Source organism: Cinclus cinclus, chromosome 5 (assembly GCF_963662255.1).
Source record: "Cinclus cinclus chromosome 5, bCinCin1.1, whole genome shotgun sequence".
NCBI classification, from domain to species: domain Eukaryota; kingdom Metazoa; phylum Chordata; class Aves; order Passeriformes; family Cinclidae; genus Cinclus; species Cinclus cinclus.
The window spans coordinates 9027080-9043333 of NC_085050.1; the positions used below are offsets into that span (position 1 = coordinate 9027080).

Genomic DNA, 16254 nt, shown 5'->3' on the forward strand with positions numbered 1-16254 from the left:
AGGTTCCTGAGTCAAAGAAGTGCAAGTAAGGTAATTTTGGTGTTGAGTTAATAAGTAGGTTTGAAACTGTTAGTTTTTCACAAAATCTTTTGATGCTAGAAATGGCAGTTCTGTTGTTTTTTTCATTAACTGCTTAGCAGGATAATTAGAGAAAGAAAAGACTGGAAAAGGTGAAGTTAAAAGGCTGGGAAGAGATCAGGGACCTTGTCAATAGGAGATATAAGTTAACAGTTTAAAGGGCTTTTTTAATCTTAAATTTTTAATCATAATTTTAATATTTACATTTTGATTCCTTGCCATTTTATTTAACTTGGAATGAGCTGTTAGCTGGAAATTTGATCTTTCCATCATAAATTAATATATCATGTTGGGGTTTAACATTAAAATTGTATTAATAGTGAGCACAGGCTGCAAGTGTACCTTCCAATCAGGGGAAGAACAGCACAATGTGCTGCCCTGTTCTTCCCTCTGCCTCCTTCTCAGCTTCCTGCAGTGTCCAGTCTTGGGGATACAATGCTTTTCCAGGTCAGGGAGGAGAGTTGAATGATTAGTGTTTCTACAAGTTTGATACTTTTGGTCTTTTAAATCCTTTATTAAAGGTAGAGGGAAAAAACCTCTCTTTATTTTTACTTTTTAAATTGGTTATTATGATGGCTTTTCTTCTCTTCTGTTTGCAAGGACTGAATTATGAATTCTGACCCACATGTACTGAAACTTCTGCAGAATTTAGACAGCTGTCTTTAACAAACATCCCAGCTAAATCTGCCCACCTCAATTCTGGCATAAATCTTAGTTGTGCTTTTGCTAAGTAGAATCATAGAACATAAAACAGTGCAGGTTAAAAGGGATCTCAGAAGGTCATCTGAGCAAACCTGTTGTGGACAAGGTAGCCTAGATGGGATTATCCAACACCGTGCCCAGTTGTATCTTTAATATCTCCAGTTGATGGGGATTCCACCATTTTTATGGTGAGAATGTTCTAGTGATTGTTCTCAGTGTAAAAAATGTCTTTCCTATATCAAGGTGAAACCTCTTCTGGTGCAAATTGCAGCTTTTACCCTGTGTCCTCTCCTTGTGGCTCCTTGTGAAGACAGAGCCTCCATCCATTTTGTAGCAAGCCTTTAAATTCTGGAGAAGGGTGTTGATGTCCCTCCAAGCATTATTTTCTTCAGAGAGAAAGGAGAGGACCTAAGTCATGTAGGCTTTCCTCATAGAGTAGGTTCTGCAGTCTTTGATCATCTTCATGGCTTAATTTTGACCCTCTCCAGTCTGTCTGTTCCTTTTCTCGAGCTGTGGAGGCCACAGCTGGACACAGGAGTACTCCAGGTGTGGCCTGCCAAGCTCTTGGTAGTTTGGGATGGTCACATCTCTCACCTCTGCCTGTGGTGGCCCTGTGGGTGCATCCCAGCATCTGATTTGCTTTTATTGCTGCAGCAGTTTCACTGCTGACCCCTGCTCAGCTCCTGTTGTGCACCAGGACCCCCAGGTCCCCCTCGGCAAAGGATCCCAGCCTGTGCCAGGCTCTTGGGTGCCATCACTGCTGCAGGACCTGGCACCTGTCTCTGTTAAACTCCACACTCTTCTTGCCAGCTCACTGTTCCAGCCTGTCCTGGTCTGTGAGATGGCTTTCCCTGCTGACACGTCCACCTCACCACCCAGCGTGGTGTCACTGCCAAGCTGGTGATGGTGCTCTCACACCCCTCATCCAGATTGTTTGTGGTGCTGTTGAGAAGTGTGGGTCCCACCATCATCTTCTGGGGGTGCCCCACCTGTGACAGGCTGCCAGCCTGAGGTAAAACCATTGACAGCACGTTCTGAGTGCAACCTGTGGGCCAGATTCCTGCGTGTTTTGCTGGCCACCAACCGGAATCTTGCTGGTTTGTCTGGGTGGAGGCTGTGGGAAACAGTGTCAAACGCTTTGCTGAAGTTTGTTAAACAATATCTGCTGCTCTCCCTGCATTGACAGAACCTGTTATTTTGTTGCAGGTGATGGGGTTGCTCTGTCCTGAAACTGCTCAGGCTTTTCCAGATCAGCTGCTTCCTTTGGCTTTGGTAAAGCTAGACAGCAATCACCGTGTTTTACAACCTGTGCAGTTATCGTGGGGGCTCCTTAAATGTTCTCTTAATGCAGCAGTTAACCCTTTTTTTTTTTTTTTTTTTTGTAACCTTGAGATCACTCACTTCCCATTGTGCTAGGTCTCTGATTTATTGCTTTAGTGAAAGTGAAAATAGGAAATAGTTTACAGTTGCTGGATTTCAGATAGAATCAGTATATTTGTTTCCTTGTTCTTAAATGCAGTTTGCTTCTTGAACTATTGTCAGTTACTAAACCATGATATTACAAATATAAAATGCAATATTTTTGTCTATATAAACTTATTGTTGGATTTCTCTATATTTTAGAGTCCCATATGTAACTTGTATTATCTCTGTTAAAAAACAAAATTATAGTGCCTGCATTCAGTATAAGAGAAAAAACTGTTCTTGTTCATGAAATAGTCTCTTCCTGTTTGAAAACAAAGAACAGAGGAAATTCTGAAGATGCATAAACTTGGGAACATTTGCTAAAAAATAATATATTTGTTCATGATATTGAGTACTTTGTCTAGTGAATAGTACAGTCATGATTTACTTTCTTTGTTCTTTGACTTCCTAAGATAATGCCAACTTTTCCTTTTAAAAGTTCAGTCGGAAGCATTTGAAATGGCAAGAACAAATCCAGTGTCGTTAGTGCCAAAATGCTGTCACTGAATATTATGCAAATTGTAGAGCAAATAATAAATGATTTCTCCATTATAAAGTTATATTAATTTTTAAGGAAGAAGTTTGACAAACGTTATTCTAAAGTAAAGGAAATAGGAAAAAAGTACAGAACGTATCAGAATATTGAGTGAAGTGCTAGCAGTGCAATCTTGTAGATTTTTTTGCAGACTCCAAGTGATTATGAAACCTTTTATTCTGTCGATAGATACTCTGCTTCCTTGCATCCTTGTTCATCTTCCCATCAACTTAAATATCACTGTAACTCTATTTGCAGTGGCTGATTTATCTCTCAGGTTTATTCTATCCCACCCCAGTGCTCCCTGACCCATTCCCTTCCTCTTCCTCCCTCCTGTCACCTCATGACTTCCCCAGGAAGTAATTTCAGCTCTGTAGCTTTCTGCACTCCCCGACTTTCCTGGGCTATAAAACGACACTTCTGCATTTTTGTTTTGTGTTTGCATCCAAAACAGAGCTCACTTCCCTCCCCCTTAGCTGCACACTGCCTGACCTATCAATTGCGAGATTTTTAGGTAACTTTTACTCTTCAGAGACTGCTGATTGCCCAACATGAAGAAAAATGAGTCACTTTGTTTTGCTACCCCCTTGTCCCTTCCCCGTTAACATCTTGTCCAATCTGTTTTCACCTCTATTAGACATAGTGGCATAGTCCTGGTGTGAGTGGAGATCATTTTCTGAAAGAACTGTCAGGAAAAAATGGATACAAACCAAATTACATTATCATTGTCAGGTCTCAAAAGCAACATATTTTGGAACTGAGTGCCCCTAATTTTTGTTGCTGGTGTTTGAGAATGAATGAGCAATTGAGAAGTTGCTGCTCATTTAATTTGCAGATTTGGCACAAGGTCCCATACAGCTGTTCTGCTTCATGACAAACTACCAGGAAGAGAGCAGGCTTGAGGGTTGGTGTGTGGTTTTTTTTTTTTGGGTTTTTTTTTTTTTTTTCTGTGTGTGTGTGTTTTTTGTTGTTGTTTTGTTTTGGTTTTGTTTTGTTTGTTTTTTTTCTCTGAAATAACTTGCTTTTGTAAGGTTTTGGTCAGATAACTCTCCTAAACTTAAAACAAACCCCATTGCATGTGCTGTCTTGTGAAGTGGCAGTGTATTTTGAATTTTTTAGAAGTCTTTTATGTTTCCTTTGTCACCTTGTCACAACCTTCTTCCTGCTTCTCAGAGTGTATTTTTATTTTGATTTGGCCTCAGCAGACCTGAAGCTGCATTGGTGTGGAGAGCTGTGCTCTGTCCTCTTGTGGCAGGAAGCCTTTAGTTCGAATTCCATTGGCTGCAGCCCTAGTAAAAAACAAGTTCCTCAGGGTGTGGAGCAGCAAAAAATAATCCATTACAATTTATTGCAGAACAAAACCAAACTTTAAATGATTGCAAAGCTTTTTTTTTCTTGTAAGAAGTGTAGTTAGTGTACGAACTGTGAGGCATCTCAAATCCTCAGTGTTTACATTATGATGGTTTAGTTAGAAACACTGGACCTATCAAAGATGTAAATACTTACATCTGTCCTGAATTCCATGTATAAAAATGAGTTTAATATTAAAATTTTAAATAAGTTTGTCATGTACAATAAGATCCCAACACAAATAAATATTAGGAATTATATAATTTTTCAGATTTAAGGGTGAGGTTATGATGTACCCTGAACTTACTGTAGATTCTTATTAAATATTATTCAGTCTTACCTGTTTAAATTTCTTTGGCTATATGTGCATCATCTGAGTACTGAGGAATGAAACCTGCTTAAAAAATGTAAGATTTTTTCTTCTTTGTGAATGCTAATGTGAAAAATTTTATAATTTTACTGTTTTAAAACTTTATTATTTTGTTTAAACTAAATTCTCTAGCATAACCCTCTAACATTTCTCTTAGGTGAATCCTTGAATGAAACTGTTGGGTTAGAAAAGAATGGTGAGGAAGAGGATTTTGAATAATAAAAGTAACTTGAAATACTAATACCAGTTTCAGAATGGTTTTTGTAAACAGTGCTCAGTACCTGTAAATGAGCTATAAATTTTGTGTGCCTGGTTTCCTAAAAGTAATTGACAACCAACCTGTTCATAGCAGTTACTTACACATCTGCACACCCTTTGGTAAATCCATTGTCCTGTGAGTTGGCTGCTGGCTCTTGTTTGTTGTGCTGGGCCATTGACCACCACAGTGTTTGTGTGCGTAGGTGTTGAAACAATGGATGTAAGTGTTTGTCACTGTGAGGTGCTGCTTGGATTTTATCACAGCTGTTTATTTTCCTTTGCTCCTTGTAGTAATAGATGCAGTTCTCTCTGTCTGTCTGTATTTGACAATAACTGCTTCTGGCAGAAGGTTTTCTGTGCACTTATGTTTTCCAGCTGTGGCTTTTTCAGTTAAGGGAGTGGCTTTTTCTGACACAGTTGTGTTAGAACAGGCTCTCTCATAGAAACACTTATCATGGCAGAAAGTCCTCTGCCATTGCAGCTTATCTTACTGGGGGGCTGTAGGGAACTACATCAGAGAGAAACTGTAGTGAAGTGTTGTGGGTGTGAAGAGAGAGTCTTAATTTTTTCTCTAATATGTGTTTTTACTGCCTGGGCAGTCTGTTGTGATTTTCAATGTGACCTTCCAGTTTATAGAATCACTGGCCATTCCCCATGGTGTGTTCAGATTCCTTTTATTTATTTATTGGTATTCATATTTCTGAAGCTCTTACTGGAGAGTTCATCATGCTTTACTCCCAAAGGGTTTTGCAAGGAAACTCATAAATTAACTTCAGTGGCTTTGCAAAGTGTTATCAAGCATGTCTGTTTCTAGTTTGAAAGTTGATCCGTTTAACATCAGTAGCTGACAGCCATTAAAACAATTACTATTACATTTATGTTAAAACAATTAATTATTAGACCTTGCAGGGGGGAATGCCATTAATTTTGTGTGTCTGCAAAACTGAGGTGTGAAATACATATTTAACCTTAGATACAAAATCATCACTGAATGTTAATCATTGATTTTCATGGAAAATTATTGCCATTACATAGTGATGAAGTAATAGCTTCCCAAGATCTTCTTGAATGCCATTGTGTACTTGGATGGAGGAGTAATGCAACTTTGGCAAGACACTGTGATCCCATTTTAATGTTGCTCTTGCAGCCTGTTAGGGACCTGCTCCTCTCCAATGTGAATAGAGAACAGTGAAGTTATTATGCGTGTCATTCATTCAGAAATAGGTTTTGGTACTCTGAAAGGAAGATAGAATTAGTATAAGTAATTAAATGCAAAATTACATTTGCAGATGTGTATACAGTTTAATTTAAATTAGATTGTGCATACACAAACAACATGACACTTAAACATAGCCTGAACATCAAATGCTTCAGCAGGCAGGAGGAGCGGGCTGTTCTCTCCTGGTAGTAAGATCAAACTTCCTAGTTTTCCTATGCTTTGCTTTCAGTAAAGACACATTTGTGGTTGTGCTGAGCAGAATGCAGCATGAAGTGAACTACTTGAGTGGTTCTGGTTGCCTTCACTTGCCATTGTGCTGTTTCTAAACTCCCTGAGTTTTTGATAAGCAGAGGCTGGTGAAGTTCAGACTTTGGGCCAACTGAGCAGTTACTGTAAGAGAATGAGGCATATTTGGGTCTGCAAATAGTTGTTTTTCAACAGAGCCCTGGGTGCAAAGGCAGTAGTGTAGCTGATAGAGCTCAGGAGGTTGGAAGAAGTGTTAGTAGGCCTTCAAAAGCATTTTCAAGGAAGAAAGTGGCAGATGGTGCAGATTGGAGGTTGTGAGGAGGAAGAGAACTTAGAAGGAGTGTATTAGGCATCTGAAGCTGCCTAAGCAGAAGTGTCTACTTTGCTGTAACATCACTTGCTTAAAATTTCCCAGGTCTAATACCTTAAAAGCTTTTCCATATGGATAAAAACATTATTTCTCCTTGCTGTACCCTGTATTTCTCTGTGGGTGAAGGAAAGTGAGCAATTGAAATAATAAAGATGTGCGTATGATCTTTAGAGAAGAAAACAATCAACCATAATATTCGAAGTCTAAACTTTTAAAATGAAATTTTAAACAGTGCAGAGGTGTCTTTGTGTGTTTATTTAGTAACTCGGTGGGTGGAAATCATTGAGTGTTTAAATGCCAACATAGAATTTCATAGTAATATCCTGTTCTGCAGAGTCAAGGAAAATACCTTATTTTGCTCATTGTGTTCAGCTGTGTCAGTTGAGTGGGGGTTTTTTTGTTGTTGTTGTTGGGTTTTTTTTCATTCTGATGTAAGAAACAAGTTAAATGTTGAAACTTCTTTCCTAATGTAAGAATTAAGGAGGATGAAATCTGCTAATTCTGCAATCCTGAAGCAGATAATTTTCTTCATTGCAATGATTTTGTTTAACATAGTCTGCATTTCAAAATTTATGTAAACTTGCCTTTGTGTGTATTCACATCTGAAGTGGCTTTAGCTAATAAGTATACAAATAAATTACTAAGCAAATCAGAAGCAGTTTAAGTCCCTAACAAAAATCTAAATTGGCAAAAGAATAGAGACATATGTAAAACCTTACTAACTTTAGATGTACATGATGAGTGATTACTTACATGAAGGTACATACAGTCTTTCCTACTTAGTTGTAATTTGATGTATCAGATGACCAGGAATTGGAGGCTTGAATCTCAAAGGGTTGCGAGGGTGGCTTTATTGAACTGCCTTTTTGTCAGTGGAAGGCTTCAAAATTCTGAGAAGGATTTTGGAATGAGGGTTGGCAATACAGTGCCCAGAAAACTGGGATAATGTTACACAAAGGGATGGATGTGAGTGGGAAGAGGAGGTGTGAATGAGCAACACTGGCTGAGCTTTCAGCCTTCCTGGTAGATATGGCAGCTGCTGACTAGGACATGTAAAACTGAAAGGAACCCTGGCCAGGGAGTGGGAGCTGTGTGTGTCTGTGCTTTCCAGATTCCAAAAACCACATGCTAATGTAGTGATGTGCATCTTATTGAATGGACCTAAAATAAATGTGAAAAAAACACTTTGGATTGCAAAGATTTCTGAGTTGGTATCCAGAAATGTGTTGGCAGTCCAAGCATGTTTTGGTGGCATCAATTCTTAATTTTAATGAATGTGTGTAATATACTAATTGCAATGATGATTTAATTTCTGATTTATACAATATTCTTTTTCTTATGTCTGCTTTAAGAGAAAACTAAAAGGCAAAAGCCCCAAACCAAGGAGTTTAGGCCTTGTGTCTGGAACTTCTGTCATTGTCTCTGAGAAGGTTTGAAGGACTTGCTTCTAAAAACCATTCTGGTCAGACATCTTAAGGATTTTTGGTTTTTTTCCCAGTTTAAATGGAAGCTCTCATATTAGTTTTGTACTGCATGAATTTATATAGCATATTGGACTTTTCATATATGTTAGCCTACTTTTCTGATCTTGTGTATTAAAATCCTTTTTCCTACTCTAGAATATTGCTATCCCGTTGCACAAACATGTGCATTGGTTTCTCATTTGGGAAGACATGCTAGTTTTAGATGGATTGGAACTATTACTTTGAAGGTAAAACATACATGAATATCGTAATTATTTCCTTGATTTATTTATTCTTCTTCTGTGTCCTTCTTTATAGGTTCCTTAAAACTGTGCTATGAATGGTGATTCTGGTGTGGGGGTGGTGACTTCACCACCTCCAACAACAGCCCCTCATAAAGAGAGGTATTTTGATCGAGTTGATGAAAACAATCCAGAATATTTGAGAGAGAGGAATATGGCACCTGACCTTCGCCAGGATTTTAACATGATGGAACAGAAGAAGAGAGTCTCCATGATTCTCCAAAGCCCAGTAAGAAAAAAGATGCTTCATCTTTAAAGTGACAAATTTAATATCTTTATTTTCACTATCACTGCAGAATTGGAGAATTTTGTGATATCTTAAATCCATTTGTTCTCTTTTCATATTGGCCTTTCCTGATTTTTTCCTCATTCTGTCTGTTTGAATTTTTATGGTCTACTCATGAAACAGCTCTTCAGTCTGGCTTTCAGAATTCTCTGTATACTCATCAACATTTTTTTCGTATTTTCCATCTCATCCTTGTAAAACATTTTTTCACTGGTTTCATGTATTTGCTTAAATGTAACTCTCTTAAGAGTGACTTATACAAGGCAGGTCTGTCCTGAACTCAGTTTTTCTTTTGGGATTTGGACATATGAAATATTTTTCTATTCTCTTTCTGAAAAGGTGCACAGTAATGAAGTATGAATGATTGACATTTAATATTGAAGTTGTTCCCTTGGGGAGATAGTGCACAAACAAAGTTTCCCTTGTGACATTTGTTCCTTTTGTAATAACTAGTGGGTGACTTTAGATACAAAACATTTCGTGACATAACTTCATTTGGAATAGGGATGTGGTGGTACATGCACAATTTTCCTATTAAGTCAACTCACTTGATTTATGAAAATATCAATATATTGCTTAATAAAAAAAGTAATGACTTAATGATTGCAATACTTTCTTTCAGTAGAAATTCCAATCTTCTTGTCAAAAGCAGGAGCCATCAGCAATAGTAAAAATTCTTGTTTTCTTCCTTCCAAGTTAAAATATATTAAAAACAAACAAAACCAAAAAATAAACAAATAAAAAACCTGGGAAAAATGTAATCGACTCATTGTTTTCTGTGTTCCTGGATGCCTCCTTGGGTCTCAGTTAGTTCCCTGTGAGCTAGTGACAAATTTTCTCTTCTGGTTCTGCCACTTTTCCTTTCACATTCTGTGTTAAAGTTGATTGTACGTTCTCCTCTTTCCAGAAATTCATACTATCAAGGCTCAAAGACTTCTGGTCTTAGTTGAAAAGAGAATGCTGGAATTTCCATAAAAATCCCCAAGTGACTCAGATCATTGGAGCTCCAGAGAGCAATGTTTCGTAGTTACAGTATGCACCCAGTAGTTCTGCCTTGAGGTGTTTTAGAGAAGAGGTGTAGGATGGTTCCATCCAAGTGCTAAAAAGAAGCTGTGTATGAAAGGCTGAAGTTCATTTAAACATGCAGTGTCTTGTTACTAGGCCTTCTGTGAAGAATTGGAATCCATGATCCAGGAACAGTTTAAGAAGGGGAAGAACCCAACGGGTTTGTTGGCTCTACAGCAGATTGCGGATTTCATGACCACGCACGTACCCAATGTCTACCCTGCAGCACCTCAAGGCGGAATGGCTGCATTAAACATGAGTGAGTGCACCTTCTGTGATCAGAGCTGAAGTCCTTTCTTTCTTTTCTTGAAAGGCTTAAAATGAAGACAGTGTGAATGAAATAAGAGTACTGTGAAGTTCAAATGCTATCCTGTTCTGCTCATGCAAACGCTGAACGCATGAAATGAATTGATAAGTTTCTAAATGCCACAGTGGTATGCAATGTGATTCATGTATATAGTTTATATCAAAAGCTATTTCAAGGATGGTATCTAAATTGAAAAGTAAGCCTGATAAGTCAATGCTGTTAACTTTTTTTGAGTATTTAAATACTACTAATTGAGACATGGTTTGTCTTCAGGAAAATCAAGCACTCATTTGTAGTCTGGTAACAGTGGAGGTCTTTAGAAACTAATTATTTTTGCCATTGAAATACTGTTTGCAGCTTTCTCCTGTGAAGTGAAGCTTTAGACAAGAAACGTCAGCAAGCAAAACAAAGCAGGAAACAAACCAGAATGTGCGAATGCATGTACACACAGGTTTTGTCTTAAGATAAAATAAATCCTTGCCTCTGCTCCAAAATAAACCTTTAGTTCTGACTGTAGCATGGCCTGGTTCTGCTTTTTCACAGTTACTTTTAATCACATTTCTAATTGCACTGTAACTAGAATTACAGTATTTGTATTTACCATAATCTTCCCCTCTCTAGCTTGTACTTAATTTTTCTTGGTAAATGAACCTGTGTGCATCTTTCTGGGTGTGTAATTCTCCTTGTCAGGAATACGTGTATCACAAAAAGTAGAATATTTGGGTTTACATTTTTCTTTTTAACAATGAAGCTAGATATTACAAACAGTCATTAGTTTGAGAGAGGAGAAAATATTTTGCTAAGGAGTGCACTGTCACATTAACACTAATTTATAGTAGGGAAGGAAATTAATGCTGAGTCTACAAAAGCTGAATAACCTTGCTCAAGATTGTAATTATATATGTGTAATATAAATCATTTCATTATAGGAATGAAAATTTGCTGTCCATTTCTTAGATGAATGTGTTCATATAAACCAGTAAGAACAACTGATATAACAGTGGTGCATGTTGCTAGGTTTGAATTGATACTGAACTCAACCTGCCTTGTGCTTTTTTTACCTTGTTTCTCCTCTTCAGGTCTTGGCATGGTAACACCAGTAAATGATCTGAGAGGGTCGGATTCCATTGCTTATGAAAAAGGGGAGAAGCTGTTACGATGCAAATTGGCAGCTTTCTACAGATTAGCAGATCTCTTTGGCTGGTCTCAGCTTATTTACAATCATATAACAGTGAGTATTGAATCAACAGATAACTGGACCAATTGTTTTAACATACAAGAGAGTTGCTTCCCTCCCCTGTCATTTTCTCTTTGTGTGTGAGAAGAGTGAAGTGGTATTGAAAGCTGTATAATAGTGAAGAGATTTGTCATTGCATTTCAGCTTGCATGTCAGCTACCACAGTATGAATAGGGTCTTGAGAGTGTACATGAGAACTCTTGGGATGAAATAAAGATTGCTGACTCATCTTTTAGTGTCTCAAATGCTTTGAATAATTGTATTTATTATTCTACAAGGTCATTTCATAGTTTTCTTGCTTTTTTTGCTAAGTATTAAAATATCTTCTTAGTCATTCAGTTGAATTTTATAATTCAGGTACCAGCCTTTCTGTAAAAGAAACCATACTATTTCTGAACACGAGTGAACTTCTCTGCTTAATGCAGTGTGCCAACAATTTTCCTTGTGACTGAGTAATCACTGGCATCCATAAAAATAATGACAAGGAGGTCAAATCAAGGAGGTTTTATATGCCAGAAGAATGATCAACATGAGTCTCATGAGTAAAGTCACAGCTGTGTTGTGCCAATTGTTGTCCTAACAGAGCTGAATTGTTCTTTATTCTACACAGTAGAGGCTGTCCTTTATGTATTTTCAGTTCTTCTTGTTGCAGTTAGAATGAAATATGGAAATATTATTTTTTCTGCTTTTTGAGAATTCAAGGCATATTATTTGTGAACAGATGAAGATGATAAATGAAATGTGTAGGCATAGGATCAAGACAGTATTGGTTAGATCGTTCAGTTCCTTTTGTAAGGGAACATTTCCAAGATAATGGTTCTTGTAAACAGCTCTGTGCCACCCCCTGATTTTTTCATACGTGACAGGAGAATTGATTTTGTAAAAGGGACCTTAATGCAATGAGAAGATTATTCGGCAGGTAGGTTTGGAGATGGCTTTCTAGTGTAAGGTTCAGCCCTGGAAGTGTTTGTACTTTTAGATAAAAGGTAAACGTAGTGAAGAGCAGCATGTCCAGGGAAGGGCTTTGGGGTAGAATGCCTCAAGTTTGCTTTCTTTGGGGAGGAGTACAAGGAAGATACCAGTAGAGGAAGTACCTGTTGAGGTGGAAGACAATCAAACCACTTGGAAAATGAGATTCTGGAAGTGTTTTAGTCACTTCTGAGTGGCACAGGTACTGGAAAGCTCTTGGTTTGTCAGCAGCAGTCCCAAGTCATAGTTCTCCTGTCTTTTACAAGCTCCTCCAGTGAAGAGCATTCTGAAAGATGACTGAAATATATAATTTCTCTTCAGAAGCTGATATAGAACAGGGTTGTTATGTTTATTAAGTAGTGCTAAGACACCCGTTTGGAATGTGGTGAATGCTACCACTTCCTGCAGTGCTGGTGTTTGACTCCAGGTTTTCATTGTTTTTGTGAGTGGATGCTGTAATTACTGGGTGGTTCCATTGAAGTTAAAAGCTTGTGCCAGTGCACTTGTGAGAGAAAATGTACAACAGCCTTCTGTGAGGGTCATAAGCCTGTGTGTTAGAGGAGAATGGCACATACTCTGATGTCCTCACAATTTCCATCTGGACATATCAGGGAGCTGGGTGGAGTATCATTGCTTTTTTTTGGATCCTTGTCAGTCACTGACAGTTTTACTGTATGTGGAATTGCTCAGACTGGTGCAGTCCTGATGCAGAAGCAGAATTACAGAGCATCAAGAGCTTTCATGCCAAGTATAATAATGTTGAGTATGCTTGGGTACCTCCAGGGTTTGCATGTCAAGTGCAATAATGTAGAGAAAACTTGGGTGCCTCCAGGGTGAGGCATAATTTGAGATTACAGGTTTAAAGAACGTAGTCATCATTCATCAGGTCTTGGTTTGCTTTGAGGGCATGAGCTGTTAATTGGATCTAATCCTAAAACAAAGTGGTTTGTGAGTCTTGATGCTTGTTTGTCTTCGATTTGAGCTTTCTTATTAGCTTTTGGAATATTTTGAATAATACTTGTTCTTTGTGTTGCATAAATAAGATTTTTCTTGATCCTTTGCACTTCTGTAGTAGAGAACTACTTTGGTGATTCATAAAAGTACAGATTAACTTCAACTGGCTGCTTCAGTTAAAGGCTCTTATGCTGTAGCATGTTCCCAGCTGGTTGTAAAGGAAACTAGATCTGTGCTAGAAGCTTTTGCATGACTGCACAACTATTTATTAGAATTATTTTCCCTGCAGTAGAACTGTAGTGAAGTATCTGTGTATTTAATGTTGCAAGTAGTAGAAGACATGAGGCAGAAACAGCATAAAGTAGCTGCATCTCAGGGAAATTCAAAACTCATAAATAACTTTGAATTAAAAAAACCTAAACAACAACCAAACAAGAAATCCAAACCTACCACACAAACTACCCATATGCTGGGTGGACTCTCTGCAAGGTAGGGAGTGGTCTCATGTGTCCAGTAAAACTTAGGAAGCCTATAAACTCACCATCAAAAGGCACCTTAATTACCTAGATGTCCTGTACTTTTCATTGTACAGGCTTTCAAAAGATGTGTCCCAAGATGTGAATGCTTTGAAGCCAAAATTATTTTTGTATTATAAACACCTGAGATGAAATGAGAGAGAAAAATCGTAAGCAAAGGTCAGGATACTTGGTAGAAATTTTGCAAGGTGCTGTACTGCTCACAGATGTCTCACAGGAACCAGCATCAGTGATGAATGAATCTTCTCATCATCAAGGTGTTTTAGATCTGTGGGCCAAATCTTGCATTTTCTCACACCCTTTTACTTTATACCTTATGTCTTACTAGAGTAGAAATACAGTTGGAGTGTAAACTCACTCAACTGAAAGAATTAACTTTTTTCCCCCATTTTTCTCAGTACTCATTTTATCCATAGTGGGTGAGTTGTCATTATAGCAGAATATGAGGGTTTACTACATTCCAGCAATCTGAAGGACTCTCTACTGCCATCTGTTTTTTTTTTTTTTTTTTTTTCAATATGAGTTAATTGCCAGTGCTGTGCATAGATTATCTGTTGTAGCATACATGAAAGTCATATTGTGTTTTATAGGCATACTTGCCCATTCCATAATCAGTATGTAAAAGTAACTTTAAGGGTTTGGGGTCTTCTTGTATGCTTTGATAGAATCTTCTTAGTAACTCCTTACTCTTGTTTTATCCTTAGGCCAGAGTAAATTCTGAGCAAGAGCACTTCCTTATTGTACCTTTTGGACTCCTCTATAGTGAAGTCACTGCATCTAGTTTGGTAAGCAATTGTTAATTTTCATAGATATAAAATATTCATATATATGTATGTGTGTGTATATATATGTAAATATGAATATATATGAATTCTATCCTAGAGGGTATTTTAGTCTTGTGTAATATGTTTAGAACAATGTTGTTGAACATGGCTGGTTTTGGTACGGAGAGATTTCTTTGCCCATGTTCACCACCAGGTGACCTCCAGTTGATCTGGCTGTAAGGAGGTGTCAGGTCATTTGTACAGTGAATCACCTCATGCCCTTGAAAGCTGCTGGCTGTGGAGTCCAGCTTGCTGAGGGAAACTTTAGACATTTCAGATATAATTGATAACTGGTTTTAGAGTCTCAGTGGTAGATGCTGGATTAAATCAGATTTTTTGAGTCTTGATTATGAAAATAATTCTTTTCACTCCCAGGTTAAAATCAATATTCAGGGAGATGTGGTTGATCGTGGAAGCACTAACCTGGGAGTAAACCAAGCTGGTTTTACGTTGCACTCAGCAATTTATGCAGCTCGACCTGATGTCAAATGCATTGTCCATATCCACACACCAGCAGGAGCAGCGGTAAGCTCGCTTCCAGCTTTGTCCTGTGTCCTGTTCCCCCACCCCTCCCAAAGGGAAAATAGGTGGAAAATAGATTTGCTTCCTATTTGGAGGGCAGAGAGCCTTTTAGTCTGTCTTCAAGTATGACTCTGTTTGAATCAGAGTCCATCCTTACTGAGTTGTTACCTGAATGGTCAGACCGTAAATTGAGTTCTGTGATTGGAAAGTATGTGTGTCCTTTACCACAAAAGACCAGATCTCTTGACAGTGAGTCATAAAAGCTTTAGCATACTTTCTTGGTTTTGTAAAGCACAGTTTATCAAGGTTTTCTGAAATATTTGAAACTTTCCCAATATTTCTCTTTGGACAAACTGATTATGAGTCAGTTATGCTTCTTTGGAATATTTTGAGAGTGTGACTTTCAGTGTTCACATTCTGATGATTTTTTTAACGATTAATTGATTCATCAGATTAATACAACCATTTTAAGGACAAATGATCAAATTCCTAAAATCGTGAATTACAGAGTAGCCTTTCAAAAAATATTCTTTAAGTGTACCTGCAGTGCTGCAGAATTGTGTATCACCAAAGTTCTTCTTTTGGCATGAGGGCAGGAGGGGGAAATAACCTGAAGAAACCATCAAACCCCAAAGTCAGCTGCATCCTTCATTCCTTACACTCAATTCAGTTTTCTTCCTGAGTCCTTTTCTTGTGATGTTGCTGTCATGTAAAAACAACCATATTGAGACAGACCCAAAATCAATGTGACTTCCATATCCAGTCCAAAAGTTATCAAAAATACAGGCTTTAAGGATAGAATATGAGACCACTCCGTATGTACCTGTAGAGATAGATTCATTTAATATATAAAAATATATTCTTATTTTAATTCTCATCACTGTTTTTTCACTTTTTCTGTTGCAAGAAATTAAATGAGTTGTTTTAATATTTCTCAGGTTTCTGCAATGAAGTGTGGTCTCTTGCCAATTTCACCTGAAGCACTTTCTCTAGGGGAAGTAGCCTATCATGACTACCATGGTATTTTAGTGGATGATGAAGAAAAGGTGGTTATTCAGAAAAATTTGGGGCCTAAAAGCAAGGTCAGTATTTACATCTAGAATTAAAGAAAAAGGGAAGGGGGGGGACTGTGTGTTTGTGTGACAGGTATGTTCTTTAATCTGTAGCAAATATTCTTTAATCAAGAGCAAGAAAATA

The 16254-nt window shown here is 37.7% G+C and overlaps 1 protein-coding gene across 9 annotated transcripts in view; it reads left to right on the plus strand.

Moving 5' to 3' along the window:
• Nucleotides 1-16254, plus strand: part of ADD1 (adducin 1) — a 62830-nt gene that overhangs the window by 22943 nt on the left and 23633 nt on the right. For all 9 annotated transcript variants that reach the window (XM_062492645.1, XM_062492644.1, XM_062492640.1 and 6 more), the window contains exons 2-7: nt 8374-8586; nt 9805-9967; nt 11095-11246; nt 14416-14496; nt 14911-15060; nt 15996-16139. In XM_062492645.1, the coding sequence (XP_062348629.1) occupies nt 8392-8586; nt 9805-9967; nt 11095-11246; nt 14416-14496; nt 14911-15060; nt 15996-16139 (885 nt within the window). In that variant the 5' untranslated portion in view covers nt 8374-8391. The remainder of the gene's footprint in view (nt 1-8373; nt 8587-9804; nt 9968-11094; nt 11247-14415; nt 14497-14910; nt 15061-15995; nt 16140-16254) is intronic.